Raw genomic sequence first — 22,277 nt, forward strand, 5'->3', positions numbered from 1 at the left:
TGTGCCCACTCCGGGGCGGTCACCGCGGACGCGCGTGGACAGGGACCAGGCTGGTTATTGCGTGAGCGCGATGGGGGCAGCGGGAAGCCGGCGGGCTAAGTATTGCACTTAAAAACAGATCCTCATTGGAGGGCGAGGGCGAGGGCGGGCGAGGGCGAGGGCGGGCGCGGGCGGGGCTCCACGGCCCTCTCCCCTCGGCCCCGGCCGGCCTGTCCCCGCTTCACAGTTGGGGGAACTGAGGCACCGAGGTGAAGGGAGCCCCCTCGCCCGCCCGCGCGCGCGGCCGCCGGGGGCAGGGGCGATGTGGGTGGGCGCAGGGCGATGGGTGGCTTGGCGGGGGTGTCCCGCCGGCCCGGGTTGCCCGTCTGACTACAACTACCTACGTCTCCTCTATGGCTTCTGGGGCGGGCGGCCCGGGCTGCGCAATGGCATGGCTTTGGTCTGAGTGACAGCCCCGCCCCGGCCTGGCTGGGCCACAGGGCGGCGCGCGAGGGTCACAAGTTGGACGAGAGGCGTGATCGCACGGAGTCCAGCGGGTCGGGTCCGCTGGTGGCGCTGGGCAAGGGTGAGGGCGAGGCCGAGTCCCTGCGGTCCGGGCTGGGCGCCGCGGTCCGGGCGGTGGGCGCAGGCCCCAGGCGCGGCGTGGAGCTGCTGGCCGGGCGCACCGAGGCTCCGGGGCCGGGGCCGGGGCCGGGTGCGCCGTGGGGCAGCGAGGGCTGCGAGGCGGACAGCGGGCGCGAGGCGCGGCTCAGGCGGCGCGCGGGCAGTGCGGGCCCGGCGCGGGGCGCAGCGGGGGAGCCAGGCGCGCCGCCATAGGGCGAGGTCCGCGGTGCCCGGGGGCTGGAGGGCGCGCCCGGGGGGCTGGCAGCGGGCGTGGGGCCGGGCGAGGCGGCGGTGGGCGCGGCCCCGGGGGGCAAGCGGCGCACAAGGCGCGGCGAACCGAGCGCCAGGGGCCCGACGAGCGGGCGCGCCACCTGCGGGCAGAAGCTCATGGCCACAGCCTGCTGCAGCGTGGCGATGGCCGAGGCGCCCTGCGGCGGCGGCGGCGGCGGCGGGGGCGGTGGGGGCGGCGGCGGCGGCGGCGGCGGGGGCGGGGGCGGGGGCGGCGGGAGGAGGCCGTCGCGCTGGCCCAGCTCGGCCTGCTGCACCATCTCGCGGTCGTACTTGACGATCTCCTGGATGATGGCGTTCTCCTGGTTGTTGAACACGCCCGAGTTGAGGTCATGCTGCACCTTGTGCAGCAGGATCGAGTTCTTCTTGCCTGGTTTAGGGGAGGGGGGCGCGTCAGAGGTGCCTGCTGCCGTGCACTGCACGCATGCGTGGAGCACCTGCGTGCAGTCGGCCTGCATCTGAGTGCCTGCTCTGTACAGCCAGCACGAATGGAGCCCCTCCTGCATACAGCAGACATGCCAAGTGTCTGCTGTGTATAGGAAGCTGAACTTGTACACCTACCGTATACAGCAAGCATGAATCAAGCACCTTTGTGTGTAGCAAACAAACACATCAAGCACCTGCTTCACACACAAAGCAAGTATGAGACACCCGAATCCTGCCAGCATGCATGGAGCACTTCCTGTATACAGTAAGCATGTATTGTGTACCTGCTGTGTACACCACGCAGGTATCAGACACTTACTGTGCACAGCAGCACACGCAGACTCCTGCCTGTACACGGCCGGCATGCTGAATGCCTACCGTGTACGGAGCAAGCATGGGTTGAGTGCCTACTGTATACAGGAAACACATCTAAGTGGATACTGTACAGAGCAAAATTTTAAGCGCCTCTTGTAATATAAACACGTTGAGTGCTTTCTGTGTAGTGGGAAGTCTTAACAACTCTTCCCTACCGCACTCCATTTTGCTTTTCCAGCCATTCGTTGTCTTTATTCCCACACATAGCACCAAGGGCCTCTACCTCTCTGAATCCTGCTCTAGTCTTCAGCCAGTCCTTAGCCATTTCTGAGGTTCCCCCGCCCACCTCTCCCTTTACCCAAAGCCAAGCCCCCACACACAGGCCAGGCCACCAGATTTCTCCATACGCCCACCCTCGTAAAGTGCACATCTGATCAGGTCCTCCCCTGGCTAGGATCATCCATGGCTCCCCAGTGCTTCTGACCTACAGCCCAAACCCCTTCCTCTACAGCCCTGTGGCCTCATGTGCCTGGTGCCCACCTCCCTCCCAGCTTCCCTGAGTCCCTGGACTCCAGGCCTCTCCCACCTCAGGGCCTTGGCACATGCTGTCTCCACTCCCAGAACATGCCTCTGTCTTTCTACCGGCAATGCCTACCCATCTGGGTCTCCACTTGGAGTCACAAGGAAGTCCCCCCGACATCCCCTCCGCCATGACAAGCCTGAGGGTGGCCACCACGTCAGCCTCGTGGGCCACATCTACACCTCCCAGCACACAGTAGGCACTCAGACATTTGCCTAGGGAGCAGAAACACCCATTTCCCCATTCTTGGGAAACCGGGGCTGTGTTTCGCCAAGGGAGAAAGTGGGTCAAGGAATCTGGTCCGGGGGTCAGAAGGGGCCCTGAGGGTCAGCTGGGCCGTGCCACCCCGCTGCTCAGGCTGCCCCCCGACAGCCACTGAGGCCGACCGCTGGGCCCACTCACCGATGCGGTCCAGGCGGTCGATGGCGACCGTCTCGAAGGCCCGCCGCATCATGGGGTACTCCTCCAGCACCTCGTTGAAGTTGTCCACGCTCAGCGAGTAGAGGCGGCAGTAGGTGTCAGCCCGCACGCTCGCCGTGCGCCGACCCCGCGTCAGCAGGCAGATCTCTGCGTGCAGCCAGGGGCAGCGTCCTCACTGCTGGGCCACACCCAACGGCCCCAGCCAGCTGTCCCCAGGGCCCTCCCAGCCAGCGGAGCAGTCCAGCCTCCCCCCGCCCCAGGGCCTTCGTGCTGCGCGTGCCAGCCACGCCCCTGCCCCTGGGTTCCCCACACTGACCTCCGTCTGCCGCCGGCACCCCTGCCCACAGACACTCACCCCCGAAGTAGGAGCCGTCAGACAGCTTCATCTCCTTGTTGCCCTTGGTGAGCACACTGACCACCCCATGCTGGATGAAGTACATCTTCTTGCCAACGGTGCCCTCACGGATGATGTAGTCACCCGGCTGGAAGACCTCGAACTTGAGCTTGGTCAGCATGGCCGTGACGAAGTTGGGGTCGGCGTTGGCAAACAGTGGCATCGAGGCCACCAGCTTCCGGCAGTTGAAGTTGACAATCTCCTGTAGGGGTGGGAGGCGGGGGTGACGACAGGACACACACCCGCTCCTCCATCTCACCCTACCTTTGGGACTGTTGCACCTCTCAGACCTTCAGTTTGTGAAAGGGATTTAACACGTTAGCCTGAAAGCCAGCATCTTAATCGGCAAACACTGGAGGTTTTGCCACCAAAGACAGGATCAAGAAAAGATTCCCAAGATCCTCTACTGTTGAACTCTGTGTTGTTGGCAATACTGGCCGATGCAGTTAGACATGGAAGAGCATTCAGAGACGTAAGAATTGGAAAGGAAAAAGTAAAACTATCTCTTTACTATCTGTATTAATGGGATTGCCTGAAAAACCCAAAAGAGTCAATGGAAAACTGTAACAAGGGAAATTAGTCAAAATAGCAAGTGATTAAAAAAACCAACATGAAAACCAAGAGCCTTAAAATGAATCCACGGTGGTAGAAGTCAGGATGACGGTTATCCTTGGCAAAGAAGCTTCTGCGGGATGGAAATGCTCCATATTTGATCTGGGTGGGGGTCATGTGGGGATTTCACTTGATGGAACATCCATCGGGTGTGCCCTAATGACAGGGCACTTTGCTTACCTTAGAAAATCGGGCTTCCCTGGTGGCGCAGTGGTTAAGAGTCCGCTTGCCAATGCAGGGGACACGGGTTCGAGTCCTGGTCCGGGAAGATCCCACATGCAGCGGAGCAACTAAGCCCATGCGCCACAACTACTGAGCCTGCGCTCTAGAGCCCGCGAGCCACAACTACTGAAGCCCGCACGCCTAGAGCCCATGCTCCGCAACAAGAGAAGCCACCGCAATGAGAAGCCTGTGCACTACGACGAAGAGTAGACCCCGCTCGCCTCAACTAGAGAAAGTCCGCGCGCAGCAACAAAGACCCAACACAGCCAAAAATAAATAAATAAATAAAATAAATCCACAGCTTTTGTACATGCAAACAAAAGCCACTCCGAAGAAGACGTAATGGATGAGAAGACCCCATTTCCACCCACATAAAGAGCTAAGTAAGATGGCACGGCACGAGTTTACCAAGACACGGCCAAATCTATACGAGGAAACTCTGAAAACCCTCCCAGAGGCACAGAAGAGCCTTGAACACATTGTATCCTTAGAGAGCACTGCTCACCATCTTCGAGATGGAAGACACCCGTTCTCCCTGGGCAGGCATACAGGTCACAGAGCCCTGTGGAAATGCCGCCTGGCTCGCTTCTCGATGACCGGGGCTAGTCAAGTTCATTTAGAACAAATGAGCAGAAGGAGCAGGGAGCCTGTGACGAAGAAGAGCGGGGAGGGGGAATCCCCCTCTAAGACACCAAGGCACACTGCAGACCTCTGCGATGCAGAGTGGGTTTGGCACACACAGAGCAGACAGGCTGATGGGACAGATGAAAAGTCCAGAAATAGACCCAAGCAGGAGGAAACTTCAGCTTAAGGTGCCCCTCCCCAGCCAAGTCTCCGGGCAGAGCCAGATGGTCCAGCCCCACAGCAGATGAGCCTGGATCCCTTCCTCACGCCAGATTCCACGATAAATTCCAAAGGCATAGGGGGTCTACATGCCAATAATGAAACTCTACAAGTATCAGAAGAAAACGTGGGCAAATTCCTCTAAAGCCTGGGTGTGTACAGCAAGCAGGTATTGTGCACCTGCTGTATACAGCGAGCATGTATTGTGTGCCTGACGTCCGCAGAGAGGACATATTGAGAACCTACTATGTACAGCAGTCAGGTGTTGAGCACCTGCTGTGTACAGAAGGCAAACACTGAACACTACACTTGCTCTGTTACACAAGCACACATTGAGCACTTACTGTGTACAGCAAGCATACACGCAGCACCTGATGTACAGGGCACAAAAATTCCACACGGGGGGGAACAAACCACAGTAAGTTTTAAAGACAAATGGCCAGGGACTTCCCTGGTGGTGCAGTCGTTAAGAATCTGCCTGCCAATGCAGGGGACACGGGTTCGAGCCCTGGTCCGGCAAGATGCCACAGGCCACGGAGCAGCTAAGCCCGAGAGCCACAACTGCTGAAGCCCGCGCGCCTACAGCCCGTGCTCTGCAACAAGAGAAGCCACCGCAATGAGAAGCCCGCGCACCGCAATGAAGAGTAGCCCCCGCTAGCCGCAACTAGAGAAAGTCTGCACGCAGCATCGAAGACCCAACGCAGCCAAAAATAAATAAATAAATCAAACGCTCCCAATCTTTTATAAATAAATAAATAAATAAATAAAAACAACAAAAAGACCAAAAGTTCTGTAGGAAAACAAGCAAAAAACAGTTTACAGAAAGAGAAATGCAAATAGGCCCCTGATGGCAGGAAAATAAAGAGAATCGCACCTGAGGGGTACACCTCTCACCTGGGCGTTTTGGGACCGTATCCAGGGTGTCCCTCGTGGCGCCCTCGGAGGGGAATCTGGACAGACCGGCAGGGCCCCGACCCCACCCTTGCCTCTGCCCTGTGCCGCGAGCTCCTCCCGCAAAGCAAACAGGACCCAGAGAGGGAGCGCCAGGCACGGACACCCCGGAAGGCTGCCCGCCTTTGTTTTGTGTTAAAAAGGCAGAAAATGGATGGAGAGAGCAGGAGGAAACCGGGCGGAGGGACAGGACAGAAGACGGGCGTTTTCTGAATATATCTGGTTTTGTAAATTTGACTTTATGTAAACACCTAAGTAATGATCAAACACAGGTCGCCAGAGGCTGGCGGGAGGGGAATGGGGAGTGAGGGCCGGGAAGGCCAGGCCGTGGGATTAGGCGGCAGTGGTGGCACCACTCTGAATACACTCGACATGGTATTTCATGCGTTTTGTGGTCTGTGAGGTGTTTGTCTGTAAATGAGTGAATGAATGAAAATAATTACCAAGCGAATATTTTCAGTGCAGGTAGCCACAGTGCTTGCCTGCTGGGAGGCACCTCCATCCTCAGAAGAAATCCTAGTGCCCGTTCCTCTCCCTGCTCAGGGCCACACAGGCTCACACCTGCCTCTGTGAGTCGCCCCAAGCCCCTCCCCACTCCGTCCCTCCCAGAGCTTCCCCTCTGGCACCACCTCCCTGGAAACAGGGCAGGGCACACAGCTGGCGCCCAGTAACTGCTTGCTGAGGGTCACGGGTTGAACTGTCTGCCCACCACCATCATACGCTGAAGTCCTGAGCCCTGGTACGTGTGAACGGGGCCAGATGTGGAAATAGGGTCTTTGCAGGTGTGATTGGTTAAGAGGAGGTCGTGCTGAACCCAGTGGCTGGTGTCCTTACAGAGGAGGTGACACAGAGACACAGGAACAGGCCACGTGAAGATGGAGGAAGAGGCCGGGGTGATGTGTCCGCAAGCCAAGGACACCGAGAACCATGGGCCACGACAGGAGCTGGGAGGGGCAGGAAGGACCCTCCCCGGAGCCTCTGGAGTGAGCACCCCGCCCCTCACCTCCTGCAGGGGCCCGTGGGGCTCCCCCAGGACCCTCCTCCGCATGCGGACCCCCACCTCACCTCCCGCAGGGGCCCATTGAGCTCGCCCAGGATGCTGTCCTCGTCGAACATCTTGCCCTGGTAGCGGTGCTCGTAGTAGTCGTGGATCTTCTGGCGGAAGTCAGCAGGCAGCTTGTGGAAGGACATGTACTGCTCCACCTGCTTGTACTGTAACAGGGCGGGGGGCCCGGGTCAGCGGCCGCGCTCCCGAGCCCCCGCCCCGAGTGGGCCTCGACTTAACAATAACACAATACGAGATGCCCAGGGCGATCTGAACTTCAGATAAACGACCAAAATGCCCCAGATAAGTATATCCTGGGCAGGGGACTTCCCTGGTGGCGCAGTGGTCAAGAATCCACCTGCCAGTGCAGGGGACATGGGTTCGAGCCCTGGTCCGGGAAGATCCCACATGCCGCGGAGCAACTAAGCCCGTGCGTCACAACTACTGAGCCCGCGTGCCTAGAGCCCGCGCTCCGCAGCAAGAGAAGCCACTGCAATGAGAAGCCCACGCACCGCAACTAGAGAAAGCCCGCGCGTAGCAGTGAAGACCCAATGCAGCCAATAATGAATGAATGAATTAAAAAAAAAAAAAGTTATTGCTATGTCCTGAATTTCCTTTTTTTTGGCCATACCACACGGCATGCAGAACTTCCCCTACCAGGGGTGGAACCCGTGTCCCCTACAGTAGCAGCGTGGAGTCTTAACCCCTGGACCACTGGGAAGTCCTGTCCTGAATTTCATCTGGCAACCCTTCCCCCCCACCAGCACCCCACCCCCAGCCCTTAGAGGGGGCTGGACTGGCCCCCGCCCCAGAGGTCCCAGACCCTTTGGTGGCCCTGGCTCCCCTCCCCAATGATCTTTCTAGAAATCAGCCCAGCTCCTCCTGAGCAGGGTAGGGGTGTGGGCACCAGGAAGGGGTGCCAGGCCCTGCTGTCCACAGGATGGCACCCTCAGGGGAGCCCTGGCCCTGCTTCCGCCCCAGCCCCGCCTGGCCACAGCTGCCCTGAGCTCAGCGGAACCCGTGACGGCAGGCGGGTGGCGGCACCAGCTTATGTTCGGGTGGGAGGCCGGTGGCTTCCGGACAGCCGGGGTGCCTGGCACCAGGCCCAGCTGACCCAGCCGACCCGACTGCTGGGCACTGCTTGGGGGGTTGTAGCTGTCTGGCCAAGGCCAGCCATCGGATAGCAGTGCAGGGCCAATGGGGCGATGTCCCAGGGACCAGGCCACCCTTGGCCTTACGGAGGGGAGACTGAGGCAGAGTGAAGCCTGAGGCTGACCTCCAGAATAGGGCTGGCCTGTGGGGTCGCACCCGCCCTCTCTTGGCCCTTCCCGGCCCACAGGCCTCGGACTGGCTCCACGGAGGCTCCCCCACCAAGGCCAAGTGCCAGGACATCCTTGCTCCCCCAGACACTTCCCCCGTGTCCTTTAGCGACCCCAGCACCCCAGCCCCTCCCGAGATGGCCCAGAGACCTTCCCCCCCGCCCGGAGCCCCCTGATGCCCCTCGGACTGGCCCTGTCCTGTTCGGACCCCTCCAGCTCCTGTCCCCTTCCTTGGCCTGTGTCTCCCTCAACCCCTCCTGCCCTGCCCCCCTCCAGGCTCCAGACTTCCTTCCTCCTCAGGGCCCTGAGCTTTCTCACTGTCCTTCCGGGAGCTACTCCCCCGCCGAGGGGGGCGGTCCACTCCTAATGACAGCCACAGGCCCCTCTGGGGTCCCCATGCTTCCCCCCAACTCCCCCCTGGCCGCTGTCCTGAGCACAACGCACAGAGCTAGGGGGATGTGGGGTGGACCCCCAGACCCACGGGGGTGCCTCCCCCTCTCACCTTCTCCTGGTACTGGCGCCGCGAGGAGTCCAGCGACTGGATGAGGGCGGTGGCGTGGCCGATGAACATGGCGTAGCAGGTGGCGCCCACGATCATGCTCAGCATCGTCAGCCAGATGTCCGTCATGCTCTCTGGTGCCTGCCGCCCGTACCCGATGCACAGCATGTGGCTCATGGCCTTGAAGAGCGCGAAGGAGTAGAGCTCACTCCACGAGTGGTTCTGCAAGGCCACGGGTGGGTGGGCGGGTGGGTGGGCGCTCGCGGCCCCCAGGGAGCCCCTTGACACCCCCCTCCAGGGCCCCGCCTGCCCGTCCTCCCCCAGGCATCCAGGTGGTGAGCTCCGTGTCTTCCAGAGGTAACCAAGGGAAACTGAGACTCAGGCAGCTGACATGACGTGCACACACGTCACAGCAACTCAGCAGCAGGTGCGGGTCTGAAGCCGCCTCCCCACTTCAGTCCTGGGAAACTGAGGCTCAGAGGAGCCAGAGTCTAGCCTTGGGGGCTCACGAGCCCCCACCACTTTTCAGCCTCTGATGAGAGTGTCTGTGAGGCCAAGAGAATGGGAAAGTTCCGGGGACCCCGGAGACAGTGAGCTGGGGACACAGAAATCTGATCAGAGGGGCGGAGAGGGGGGAGGCATCAGGCAGGACCAGGAGGAGCCCCCTCCCAGTCCTCAGTTGACCTGGCTAGGGGAGGGGCAGCAGGCCCCGTTCAGGAAACAGGACCACATGCCTGGGTGTCCGGCCAGACAATGAGCTGCCTCAGCCAGGCAGCTGTGCCAGGCGCCGGGCTGGGCACCGGCGGGTTTTCCCTCCGCTGCTCCCGCCCATCAACACCCACCTGCCCTGTGCTCCACGTGCAGGAGGAAAGCTTTTAACACTCAGCATCTCAGCCAGGAAGTAATAGGAGCTTGTGAGTCTCCAATTTTTATTTCTCACGGCCCATGATACCACTTTTCCATTTGAGGACTATGATATAAAACTGTCTTTTAAATACATGTATGCAAATTAAAAAGCGGAATGCATTGCAAAGCACAGTAAGCAGATGATGCGATCTCTGGGGGACAGACACTGTCCTATAGCCCTCAACCGGTCAAAGATCTCCATGGTCCCGGGGTCTGCAAGGCAAGGCTCGAAGTCGGATAGCAGCCCAGAGGGGCGCTCACCCCCAGAGGAGTGTTTCAGGCGCCGTGCGCTCCGGGAGCGGATGTGGGGCGGGGGGCTCGGGGCTCACCACCATGCCGTTGATGGAGACCCAGCAGTTGCGCGGGAAGTCCTGCAGCATCGGCACTAGGAACTGCAGGCAGCCGTCCCAGTGGCACAGGAGCAGCATCATGCTGATGAGGTTGCAGATGCGCATGACGGCGCTGGCCAGGTCATAGGTCATGTGGAAGATCTGGGGGGTGGGGCGGCGCCCGTGAGAGTCCCGCAGACGGTGTGCGAGGGAGAGGCCTCCGCCCACGGCCTCTTGCGACCCGGGCAGTGGGAGGACGAAGCCCTCCGCAGGGCCCACTCCCCTTGGGAGGCGCCCCACCTCACCACGCCCCCCACGCGGCCGGTGGGGCCCCCGCTCCTGTGAGACCCGTTGCCTTTCAAGGTAATGCGGCACCCCAGACTAGAGCACATGGCCCCCTGCCCGGCCTGCCGCCCCGGGCGCCCAAATCTCTCTGCCTGGCCGGCTGCCCACTGCCCTCTCCCGGGACCACGGCCTCTTTCCGCAGCCTTGTCCCCACCCACTCCCCGCCTCGGAGCCTAGTTGCTGTCCTGGACAGTGGCGGCGACTCTGAGCCCGCGTGGTGGCCACGGGCTTCAGGAATCAGGTCACACTCAGTCCAGAGGCGGGTCTGAACTTGGGGGAGAGGGGCGTGATTTCGCTTCTCGAAGCCTCAGTTTCCCCGTTGCCACCGGGGCTGTGGAGTCCGCCTCTTACAGGGTACAAGGAAGGGAAGGGGTGCGGATGCGTCAAGGGTCCATGCTGCGCTCCCTGTGACCCCCCCGACCCTCCACTGGGTACAAGCTCCTGTGACCACGCCCCGTGCCCCCCCCCACCGCCCCGAGGCCCAGGTTCCACCCCTAAGGTTCCTAGGCCCCTCACTGCAGTCCCTGTAACTCCGCCCAGTGCCCCACCCAATGACCCCGCTCGTTTGCCTGTATCCCCACCTATCCTCTCACTGTGACCAGGGCCCTGGACCCCGGTAGCCCCGCCCAGAGTCTCCCATCATGGCCCCGCCTTTTCGTTTCTGGTGCCTCCTTGCCCCCTCCTGCAGCCAATGGCCGGGTCCCATCACGGCATCCTCACCCATCACCACCCCCTCGCCCATCACAACCCCGCGCCCCTACATCCTAGCCCCGCTCCAGCCCATCACGACCCCACAGACCCCACGTTGCATCCGCGTCACCACTCCTCCTCGCTCATCACGACCCTGCCCACGCCCATGGCCCCGCCCCTGCGCCGACGTGCAGCCGTGCTCACCTCCTCCCATTGGTGGATGTAGCGGATGAGGCGCGACAGGCGGAGCAGGCGCAGCAGGCTGAGGATCTTGGTGAAGCGCACGATGCGCAGGGCGCGCGCCGTCTTGTAGACCTCGGAGTCGATGCCCTTCTCTACGATGAGGAAGATGTAGTCCACGGGGATGGAGGACACGAAGTCTACCACGAACCACGTGCGCAGGTACTTCTTCTTGATCTTCTCGGGGTCCAGGATGATCTCCGTGTTGTCCTCGATCACGATGCCCGTGCGGAAGTTCAGCACCAGGTCCATGAGGAAGAATGTGTCCGAGACCACGTTGAACACAATCCACGGGGCCGTGGTCTCGTCCTTGAAGAAGGTGATGCCCACGGGGATGATGATGAGGTTTCCCACCATGAAGAGCAGCATGGTGAAGTCCCAGTAGAACCTGGGGGCGAGGTGTAGCCGGTCACGCGGTCACACCTCCACCTTTGCGCGGGGCCCTCCGCGGAGCCTGCCTGCCCTACCACGCGCGCATGCGCCTTTGAGGACCAGCCCAGCGCTCGCCTCCTCCGGCAAAGCTGAGACTTTGGCCCCGGCTAGTGTGGACCCCGCCTCCAGGAAGCCCTCCCAAGCCCCAGACAGCACTCCACTGCCGGCTGGGCTCCCCCAGCCCAGGTCCCTCTCGCTGGCCCAGCCTGACCTTCTCTCCTTGAAGAAGCCGGAAACCTGGAAGAGTCCAAGAGGCCGCTCAAAAATTGACTAAATGTTTCCCAGGACCAAGAAGGCCCAACGTGCCTGGCACAAGGCTGCCGTCCAAAAAGCACTAGGGCCGAGCCAGGAGGGGGAGACAAGCGGAGGAGCTGGAGGGGCGGGGGGTGGGGGGTGGGAACTGCAGCCAGGAGGGTTGAGTGGCTGGGCGGCCGGGGGCTGCAGGTGCCGGGTGGGCACCGGACACCCACAGTTTGACATCCAGGTGCAGGACCTCCACCCTGGCCGGACTTCCCAATGGGGCACCGGAAGGCTGAACAGGGGGCACTGGCTGTCCATCCATTTCAGGAAGCCCCCCGGGGGGCTGGGGACCGGGCAGAGGCCAGGGTGCCAGGCCGTCTGGGAGAAAGGGAGAAGCCAAGGCCTGCCCGGCAGAGCGCGGGGCCGTGTGGCGGAAGAGCGTGAGGGATGGGACTTGGCCACGGCTTGGATGTTTCGTGTGATAAATACGCCTGAAAAAGGGATGACTGGCCAAATATGCCCAGGACCGATAGAAGTCCTGGAGGTCAATTCCAAAACTCCACCCGGGAATTCTGTGCTCCCAGAAAAAGGCCCGTCCATTTGAGGAATATTAACAGCCGGGCACAGTGTTCTGAGTCCAGCGTTTACCCATGAGGACAGACAGATGCAGCAAAGGCCACATGGAGAGATGCCCAGCCCTGCGGCAATTGATAAAATAGGAATCAAAACCACTCCAAGGGAAACCTGTCGGTTCCTGAGAAAGTTAGAGTTACCATGTGGCCCCGCAATTCCACTCCTGGGCCTTCACCCAAGGACTCAAAAGCAGGGACTCAAAGAGACACTTGTGCACCAGTGTCCACGGCAGCACGATTCACAATGGCCAGAGTGTGCGAGCAACCCGAGTGTCCACCAGTGGATGGACATGCAAACACATGTGTCCCTCCACACACAGGGCGTCACGCAGCCACGGAAAGGAGAGAAGCCCCGACACTCGCTACCACGTCGATGGACCCTGAGACCACGTTGCTCAGTGAGAGAAGCCAGACACAGAAGGACCCACGGTGTGTGATTCCACGGATGGGAAACGTCCAGGACAGGCCGATCCACAGACACAGAGTGGGTTTGTGGCTGTAGGGGCCGGGGAGTTTCTGTTTGGGAAGATGAAAAAGTTCTGGCGAGCGATAAGGGGGACGGCTGCACCACACTGTGAAGGTACTTAATGTCACTTGACTGTACACTTTTAAATGGTTAAAGGCTAACTTATATTTCTGTTAACACATATACATAAAGAGAAAACCTCCGAGGCCCAGGGTCTCAGTGATGAGTAGATGCCCCAGATCGGGGTCTAAGCCCACACTCCCTGTCTAGATTTGGACAAAGGAGGGTCTCAAATTCTGAACAGAGTCATTCGTCTGATTTTGCCCATCACGGTGCAGGGAGAAACGCCCACCCCGCGGTGGGTTTCCAGGGCTCTCCCGTCGGCCCGGCGCCCTCCCCATCATGGCCGGAGTCCCCATGTCCTCTTGGAGAAGGCTCTAGCGTGTGTAGGCAGGACAGGCCTGGGGGACCCTCAAAGCCTGCCACTCCCTGGGCTCCTCCTGGATGGATAGAAGAAGAGACTGAGGTTCCCAGGGGCTGGAGGGACTCTCCCAAATGAGCAGAAAGCCGTAAACCCCAGCGCTGGCATGGCCGCACTGGGCTCTCTATTTTGGGACTCACTGTGAATTGGCTGTGTTCTGAGCAGCCCCCCGAGGGAAGAGCTACAGCACCGCGCCTGCCGGGTGACCCAGGCCTTCCACTTCGGGGAATTGATCCCAAGGAAATCATCCAAGAGGAAGAGAAAAAAATTAATAAGTGATTTGTAACAAGATGTTCACAGCAGCTTGGTCTGCAAGAGCCAAGGTTGGAAGGGACCCAATGTCTAAGATCGTGGTGACAGCAGCCAAACCTGGGCTCCCGCCCACTGGCAGGTGTGACCTTGGGCGAGTCCCTCCCTTGAGAGCTGAAAGGGTTGACATGATCTGGGGTGAGTGTTAAGGGCAAAACCCAAATGACTGCTCCAAATTCAAGACCTTCCTTTGCCTGAATCCAGACAAGGTGTTGGGCTCAGACCTCTGATCTGGGGCATCTACTCATCCTCAAGACCCCCAGGGACTCAGCCCCAACCTGACTGAGGGGCCGCACCTGCCTATTCCCCATCTCCACCCCCAGAGCGTCCACGGCAGAGGTCGGTCCTAATCCCCAAGTTCGGGGCTGAAGGGCTCACGCCCAGGGACAAAGCAAGCAGGAAGAAGTAACTGAAGGCCAGGGGCAGGAGCCTAGAAACCAAGGAGGGGGGGTTAGAAACAATCTAAATCGGGGGGCCTAGAAACTACCGGGGGTGGTAGCCACAGTGTAAATGGCCAGGATGAGGAGGGCCTCCTCCTTCACAGGTGACTCGTCATAGACGTTCCCTCCTTTTGTTCTGGGGGGGGGGGCAGGCACCACACTTCCCCACTGACAGACCAGAGAGGTGGCCCAGCCAGGGAGGGGTGCAAAGACCTGAAAGCCAGCCTGCCACCCCCAGGCCTGTGGCCCTTGGTCCTCCTGGAATTGGGTAGGAGGAGGGGAAACTGAGGCCTGGGGGCACGGTTGCCCCCTTGGGCTGTGCAGCCCAGGGCAAATCACTCTCCTTCTCTGAGCCACAATGCTTCCTCTGCCCAACCGCGGCAGCCCCTCCCGCATCAGGCTGCCCCAGAGACCCCTGGGACCCAGAGACCCCTGGGACGTGGTCGGGGCCTGCAGGGGCCTGAGTCAGCCCTCAGCTACCCAGGGCCTTCAGGGACAGTAACTAAACCTCGTATTGAAAAGTCCTTCCTAACAAACAACGGGCCCCATCGGGAAACACTCAGATCCCGCTTCCTGCCTGTGCCAGGACAGGAACTGGGCCCTGAGAGACCAGCAAGGCCGGGGCTCCCGCTGGGGAGCGGGGGCTCAGCGGCAACGACCCCCACCGCCCTGTGGACAGGAGAGCCTGGAACCCTCTCCCGGGCGCCACACCCACACAGCTCTGATGTCAGCGGGGCCCCCACCGTGGGCCCAGCTCCCGCTCCAGCGGCTGCCCCGACCCTTCTCTCTGCGCAGATGGAGGAACCCAGGTGGGAAGTGGTGAAGTGACGGAACCCAGGTGGCCAGGCCTCCGGGCCAGAGCTCAGGACCATGCTGTCACCCTCCTGTCTCTAGCGCTTGGGGCCCCTCCAATTCCAGAAGCTCATAAGCAGCCCTGTTCTTCCAGGACCAGGCAGGGCAGGGCCAGACGAGGGGCAGGGGTGTCCTGGGAGCTTGAAGTGGCTGCTCAGGGACGCTGTTAACAAGGGTAGCGGCTCCCTCCCTTCGGGGTCAGAGAACCAAGAACCAGGCTGGAAGCAGTCCAGGAATTACAGATAGGATCGGGCAAATCCCAGGGGATTAGGGGCCGGGAAGGGGGGCAGTCAGGGATTAAGGATGAGCTAGGGATGGATTATTAGGGCCTGAGCCCTCGGATGTGAGTTACGGATCCCAGGCCGGTGTCAGGGATTGGGAAACGGAGACTCCTGCGGGGGAAGATTCCTGAGTGATCCCAAGACAGGGCAGACTGTGGGGCTGACTGTCTGCAGGCCTGGGGGACACGTGGCGACCAGACAGACCCAGCCCTCCCTCAGGGCCCCCAGCCCAGGGGGGAGACAGGCGGTCCACACAGACAGATAAATGAGTGGGATGCTTCAGAGGGGCCACTTTAGCCAGGGTGGGCTGGGAGGGCTTCTCAGAGGAAGTGACATGTGGGTGGATAATGGAGAAGGGCCGCTAGGCGGAGTGCGGGCACCGCACCCCGGGCGGATGAAACGGCAAGTGCAAAGGTCCCGTGGCTGCATGGAGTTTGCCTTTCGGGGCGGCCGGGAGGCCTGTGGCTGGAGCAGGGGTGTGAAGGGAGGTGAGAAGGGATGAGAGGGGGTGGGAGCCGGGCTCTGCAGGGCCGTGGAGGCCATGGTGGGTTTTAAGTGAGAAGGACAAACGTGAATCTTGAGATGCCCCTGCCAGCAGCCGGAATGCAAGGAAGGGGCAGAGGGCGGCGTCCAGGGAGGAAGTGGGGTAGCCTGTGCTCTTTGCATTTGGGTTGGGCTTGCTGATGGGGGAAGCGAGGCAGGGTCTGTCCTGAGCAAGTGGGTAGCTAAGGAAGGCCCCCCAGTGTCCCCCTGAACCCCCAGGTCATGGATGTTGAAACAGGGGGTGTGGGGATGTGACGTTTTTAAAGCAGGGAATTCAGGGGCCAGAAACTCCAAATTCTGGCAGGAAACCAATGGAGTGAGGAGGGGGGCCTCGGCCACCTCAGGCCCCTGACCCCTCACAGGGACCATGGAGCGTCCTTCCTCCCAGCCGGGTGGGCCCTGGGCCTCAATCCTCCCACCTGGGTAATGGGCATGTCCACCAACCCCCCACTCTGAGTGCCTTCATGCTGGATTCAGAACTGGGGAAACTCTGGCCTCCGCCCCTCACCACCGCCCCAGCTTGGGATAATTCAGGGTTTATTCTCATGAGCTGATTCATCCTGATCTCCCGCTAATCCGTAGGGCCATCTGGGGCAGGAGAAGTCCTCCAGCCCTGTTGGATCTTCAGGCCAGCCCCTCCACCACCCCAGGCCCTCAGGGACCCCACAGGATGTCACACAGATACAGGTCAGCATCCACCTGTCCTGGCTTTGTCTAAACTCCGCTGAGGGCCAGGAAAAGGACCCACTTATCTTTTCCCCACACACCAGGCCTCCCGGCGGTACACAATTCGGGAACATTGAACTGAAATTCAGCAGCAGCAGGAGAGACTCAGGTCAGACCTCAGAAGCACATACAGACTCGGGAACGGGAAGAAAGGCCGTGGGAAGCCACTTGCCCACACTCTCTCTAGGGAGATGAAGCCTCTACCCCCCAGACCTGCCCACGCTCCCACACGGCCACGGCTGCCTTGACCACCAAGTGACCACCAACTAAGGAGGTGGAGGAAGTGGCAGAAAAAGCGGACTGTCCAGAACGGGCGGTGGGGAGTTGCAGCCGGGCTCTACCTGCCTGGGGCACCACCACCCACGCCCTCCCCTCTGAGCTCTCCTCCTTCCCGCGAACCCCTCTCTCTGGCCTCTAGAATCCGGGGTGGCCAGGTGAAGGAGTTAACTGTATTTCTTCTTCATACATTTTGGGGGCAGGGGCAGAAGATCCTGCCAGGGCCCCAGGACCTCCGGGAGGCAGTGGCCCAGGCTGTGACCCTCCATACAGGCCCCTCGGCCACTCTCCCTGCTTTGCTCTGGGGTGGTCTTCATGCTTGTTCTGACTCAGGAATGGACCTCAGGGTGCAAAGAAGGAAAACCAACCCTCCTGAACCTGAATCCTTCCTGCTGTCCCTCGAACATGCTTCTCCCCTCCCCCACCCCCATGGAAGCTCCTAGAACATCTGTGTCTGGGCACCAGCTCTAGTGTTACTCATGGCCCCACGAAGAAGTGAAGACACGCCTCAGAAAGGGTTGGGGCTGTTCCAAAGCTGCCAGGAAACGGGGCTCACGACCTGACTGGCCTTGCCTGGCACCCATGTGTGCCCCTCGGCAGGTTCCCAAAACCATCCTGGGCCCCCCCCGACGTGTCAGGCCCCAGGACGCCATGGAGGTGGGGGGAGAGGCAGGTAAGCGTATCAAGCAAAAAAGGCCGCTTCTGAACGCATAGGCAGTGCAGACATCAACCGGATCGAGAGGAATGGGTTGCACCACGCATTTGGGGAAACCGAGGCAGGGAAGCCCGGAGAGGACTCCAGGCCACGCACAGGGGGCGCAGGCCTTGCCGCAGACTGCCCCAGCCCCTCTGCAGCCCGGCCCGGACAATGCACTCCTGCTCCTCCGGCCTCGGTCCGGTCACCTTCTTCAAGAGCCCCCCTCCCCGAGGACTCTGCAGACGCCTGCCCTCCCGGGAAGCCCATGTGGCCCGAGGAGCTAGGCGTGACCAGGGCTGTTCCAGTTCACCAAACATGAATTGTTCTGTTCTCCGTGCCAGGTGGGCGCCGGGCCACTTTAAACAAAGTTGTAGCTCAAGAAAGTGGAGATGCCGCGGCCCTGGGCAGGACCTGGGGCTGGGGAGGAAGCCTCGGTCTCACGGCCCCCGTTTCCCTTTTAAAACGCGTCCAGGCCTTACCCGGGCACCAGCGGGGATGGTGTCTGCACCATCAGGTCATGAGGACAAACGGAGCCAAGTGTGGACAAGCAGACCCAGTAAGGCCCCTCCCTACTGCTCCACGAACGGGTCCTAAAACTAACACTCACAAGGACACAGAGATGACCCACAGCTCCCCCTGGGCAACCCCCTTATCTTGAACAATCCCCAGGATGCCTTTCTCCTCCCATTTCTTCTTGGCCTGGACAGGACACGGCCAGGGGCCAGCTTGCCTGACAGTCCAAAAGTGGAGACTCAGGGGCCAGCCTGCCCAGGCATGAATCTCTGCTCTGCCGGGGACTAGCTGTGTGGCTTTGGGCAAGTGACTTTACCTCTCCGTGAGCCCCTCTCCTCGCATGTAAATTTGGGGTAGCTGCGGGAGCCACCTCACAACTGACATGAGGATTGGATCTATATTCTTAAGGTGCTGTGGCCCAAGAGGGGCTCAGGAAGCACTTCTCCGATCATGTGCTTGGGGGTCTGTCTCCATATTGAATCCGAGGGGTCTAGAAGGGTTCCCAAAACGTGGGGGCTTGTAGAGGCCCCGCAGCACCCCAGCTTGGCAGGATCTTAAGGTTTTTACTTTGACTGGCTCACCTAGTCCCAGCTACAGGCCCTACTCACCCCTCCCTCACCCCCACCCCGTTGCTCACTCCCAGTTTACAGTGTATCTGCCCAGGGACCCACGGGCAACTGTGCTGGACGCGCACAAGGCTGGGGACGCCCAGCTCCTTCTCCCAGCAGCCTCCACCCCTTCTGCAGCTGAGAGGAAGCCCAGGGCCACCCACAGCCCTGGGGATGCTGCAGGCGGATGTGCTGGAGGGGACAGAGGAATGGCTACTTTCTGCAGCCACCTCCCCCTGCCCACATGGCCCCCACGTCCCTTTCCAGCCAGCTGGCTTTAGCCCCCATTCACAGAGGGGCCAGGTGGGCCAGGGAGCCCTGGAAGTCAAGTTCATCCCCATTTCACAGATTGGAACCATCTGCAGAGGGGTGCTGAGCCCCCATGCCGGTCGGGACCATCCAGAGGCACCCCATCTGGGCCCACTGGCCTCTCCCAAAGCCACCGGTCAAGGCTGCATTCACCTCCCAGGACGGTGTGAGGGGTGAGGAGCTGGAATCCTGGACATTCTTCCAGCCTCCGTTCCTGAGTAGTGTGCCCCTGGGCCTCTGTTTCCCCAGTTGTCAGGCACAGGGGATATGGAGGGGCCAGGGAAAAGCAGAGTCTCACAGCTCCCCATTCCTAGCTCTGGGGGTCCAGGAATCCGACCTCGGGCCTGAGGGAGGGGAGACCCGCGGCGTCATAGGATTCGGAGGCCGCTGGACTGCTGTCCGTGGTGCTGAAACCGTGCCCGCCCTGAGATCATGGCCCGGCGGCCTGGGGAGACCCTCTGCACCCCAACTCACACACCCCAGTCACGGACACATCACCTCACACACACACCATGCACACACCTCACACCCACTGCCCGCTGATGCACACACACCCCCTCTCTCCCCAACACACACCAGTGATCCACCATGCAGACACACCCCCCAGAGCACTCGGCCCCCGCCCGCCGCAGTCACATGTTCGTGATCACACACACGGCCTGCAATGATATGCATCGTTCACACTCCCAGGCCACACAGCGCTCGCCCGGGAACGGAACTGCAAACATAGGCGGCGGCGTGACCCTGCTCCAGCCTTGCTCTGAGGCTTTCCACGCACCAACTGGCTTAATTCACATCAGCATCTACACAACCACTGACACCTGGGCACACCACAAACACACGCGGCTGAGCCTGCTCCGGGCCTTGCTCTGAGCCTTTCCACGGATCAGCCGGCTGAATTCACATCAACATCACCACCACTGACACCTGGGCACACCACCCAGCCGCTGGAGCTGATGCGGCTCAGAGTAGACACAGCCGGGGGACACCAGCACGAACAGTGTCCCCTCCTTGCGCAATACCGAGGCCCAGGGACCCGGGACGCGCCTCCCTGCGGCGTGGGGCGCAGGTGGAGGCCCTGGGACCCGGCGTGTCCGCTTAACCCTTTCTCCGCCAGCCTCTACGGGGCGCGTCCTTCCCGGGCGCCCTTCCTTCCTCCTTCCTTCCGCTCCGCTGCCTCCCCGGCGCCCACGTTCCCCTCTATTCGTCCTCTCCGCCCCTCCGCGCTCAGACCCTGGTCCTGCGGCCCGTGACGTGCGCCCACCCGAAGGGCGGGGAATGTCAGGCTGCGTGGGAGGGGGCGCGCGCCTCCCAGTGTCCCTCCAAGGGCGGCGCCTCGCGCGCCCAGGTCATTCCGGGGCGGGTCCCGGACGCGCCGGAGGTCACCGAGGGGCCCCGAGGTCACCCGCGGGGCACACCGCCCCGCCCTCTCCAAAGCGCTCCCAGGACGACCCTTGAGCGCGTCCGCTCGCCGTGCCCCTCCGCGCTGGCCGGCCGGCCCTCTGGGCGGCTGTACCTGAAGTCGCTATACGGGTGGATGATCCAGGCCCCCGCCGACTTGACGCGCTCCTGCTCCCGCTCCACGGCCTTCTGGCTGCCGAACATCCGCAGCGAGAACTTGTTGACACCCGGCTGCAGGAGCGCGCCGAACTGGCGCTGCATGAAGCTGGCCTGGCTGCCGCGCGACTCCCCCGCCGGGCCCGCCTCCTCGCTGCCAGCCTCGTCCGCCGGCCCGGACCCCGCGCCCGGATCCGGCGCGGGCCCCGCGGCCGCCCCGCGACACGAGAACGACACCTTGGGCCCCCGCGCCGGGCCCTCGGACCCCGCGGGGCTGCACTGCGGCTCTCCGCGCCCGCACTCGCCGTTCGGGCTGCCCTTGGCCGGGCTCGCCGCGCCCGGGGTGCCCGGGCGGCCGCATGAGCTGTCTCGGCTGCGGAGTCGGGCCCGCTGGCCGCCCTCGTCCGCCGCCTCCGGGGGCGCCGCCTCGGTCCGGGGCGCCTGCTGAGGGGGCGCCGGCCCGGGGCCCGGAGGGGGCGCGGGCGGCGGCGGCTGCTGCTGCGGGGGCGCGGGCGGCGGCGGCGGCGGCGGCGGCCCCGGCGCGGGGGTCGCGCCCGGGCTCTCCCCTGGCCGCCCGCCGCCCCCGCGCGCGTCCATGGCGAGGCGGCGCCGGGCAGTGCGGAGCGGAGCCGCCGCCGCCGCCGCCGGCCCGAGCCCGAGGGAGGGGGGGGAGGCGGGGGTAGGGCGGGGCGGAGCCGCGAGGGGCGGAGCCGCGGCCGCGGGGGAGGGGAGGGGGCGGGAGCCCCTCCTCTGCCCGCGCGCACTCCCGGCGCGCCCCGCACGGGTCCCGCGCCCGGGAAACTGAGGCCGCCGGCCCTGGGACGGCCCAAGGTCACGCGGCTCGAGGCCTCGGAGACCCGATCAAGCCTAGTTCCAGAAGGGGAAACTGAGGCCCGCGAAAAAGAAGGACGCGCCCAAGGTCATCGCCTCCGCGCGCGACCTTGACGAAGGGCCTTCTCCTGGCGCTTCGGTTCGCCTCTGTCCGGACACAGCGGGGCGGTAACCACTGACGCTGGGGCTCGGAGAAGTGGAGCCGCCCCCATACTAGCCTCCATCCTTTCTATAGGTTTGAGAATTTCCATAATAAAAGGCCACACGAGCCCTTGCTTTGTCACTTGAGCCCCCGGACAAAGACGTGTTGTGTGGGGAGCGGCAAAGCGGGGTCAGGCCAGGAGTCCCCAGGTCCCACCGTGGCCCCCTCTCCCCCACCTCCTGCATATGAGGAAACTGAGGCCGAATTGGGCCAATAGGAAGAGCCACCCAAGGGTGCTGAGGATCCCCACCTTCAAACAAGGCACTAAAGTACAGTGGGGGGGGGGCTCTCCCAACAGGCTGGTGGGCTTTAAAGTGGGGAAGTGCCCAGGTGACAGGGGGACCCAGGGTCTGCCACCCCTTCCCACCGGATGCCCACATGTGAGCCCCGTTGGGCTACCCCATTTCTCTGCCCCTTGGGCTCAGGCTCCAACCAGCCCCCGCCCCCTAGGCCCCCAGATCTGGGAGAACACTCAAGGCTCTGCTTCTGGGGCTAGAGTCAGGCCGGGGAGTGATTCCTGGCGTCAGGTGACATAGGCCACAAGCCCAGGATTCTTCCCAGCCTCCGCTCCCCACCCCAGATCAACCAGAGCATCCTGCGCAAAGGAGAGATGGGGAGCAGAGATAAGGAAAGGCCTGGAGAACCAGGGAGAGGGGTGGAAGACCACCGCTGGCCTCCAGGGACCCTCTGGCCTTCTTAGCGCTTTCAGGCCTGACATCATATTGGGTGAGTTCACCCACCTGGAGGTCAGGACCATGAGGGTGGAGATGTGACATGTCCCTGCACACAGTAGGTGGGACTCAAGGGCATTGAGGGATGGGCCCATCTGAACAATGGGTGGGCTGAGCCGGGCCA

The 22,277-nt window shown here is 62.0% G+C and overlaps 1 protein-coding gene across 1 annotated transcript; it reads right to left on the minus strand.

The window, feature by feature from the left end:
* Positions 1-383: 383 nt before the first annotated feature.
* Positions 384-20,986, minus strand: HCN2 (hyperpolarization activated cyclic nucleotide gated potassium and sodium channel 2). The gene is made up of 8 exons (XM_061188919.1): positions 20,349-20,986; positions 10,992-11,415; positions 9,753-9,914; positions 8,521-8,739; positions 6,720-6,866; positions 2,988-3,228; positions 2,615-2,779; positions 384-1,261 (listed from the first exon to the last, which is right to left on the minus strand). Exons 1-8 carry the CDS (start codon positions 20,984-20,986, stop codon positions 495-497), a joined length of 2,763 nt encoding a protein of 920 aa, XP_061044902.1. The 3' UTR covers positions 384-494.
* Between the last annotated feature and the right edge of the window lie 1,291 nt (positions 20,987-22,277).

The sequence above is a fragment of the Eubalaena glacialis genome, chromosome 4 (genome assembly GCF_028564815.1).
Source record: "Eubalaena glacialis isolate mEubGla1 chromosome 4, mEubGla1.1.hap2.+ XY, whole genome shotgun sequence".
In the NCBI taxonomy this organism is placed as follows: domain Eukaryota; kingdom Metazoa; phylum Chordata; class Mammalia; order Artiodactyla; family Balaenidae; genus Eubalaena; species Eubalaena glacialis.

Bases quoted from the DNA above. Each gene is read 5' to 3' on its own strand.
- HCN2 (XM_061188919.1), bottom strand. From the start codon at position 20,986: ATGGACGCGCGCGGGGGCGGCGGGCGGCCAGGGGAGAGCCCGGGCGCG. The intron at 6,867-8,520 runs GTGAGAGGGGGA...GCCCTGTTACAG, and splicing joins GGCGCCAGTACCAGGAGAAG to TACAAGCAGGTGGAGCAGTA. The intron at 2,780-2,987 runs GTGAGTGTCTGT...GGCTGCACGCAG, and splicing joins TGACGGCTCCTACTTCGGGG to AGATCTGCCTGCTGACGCGG.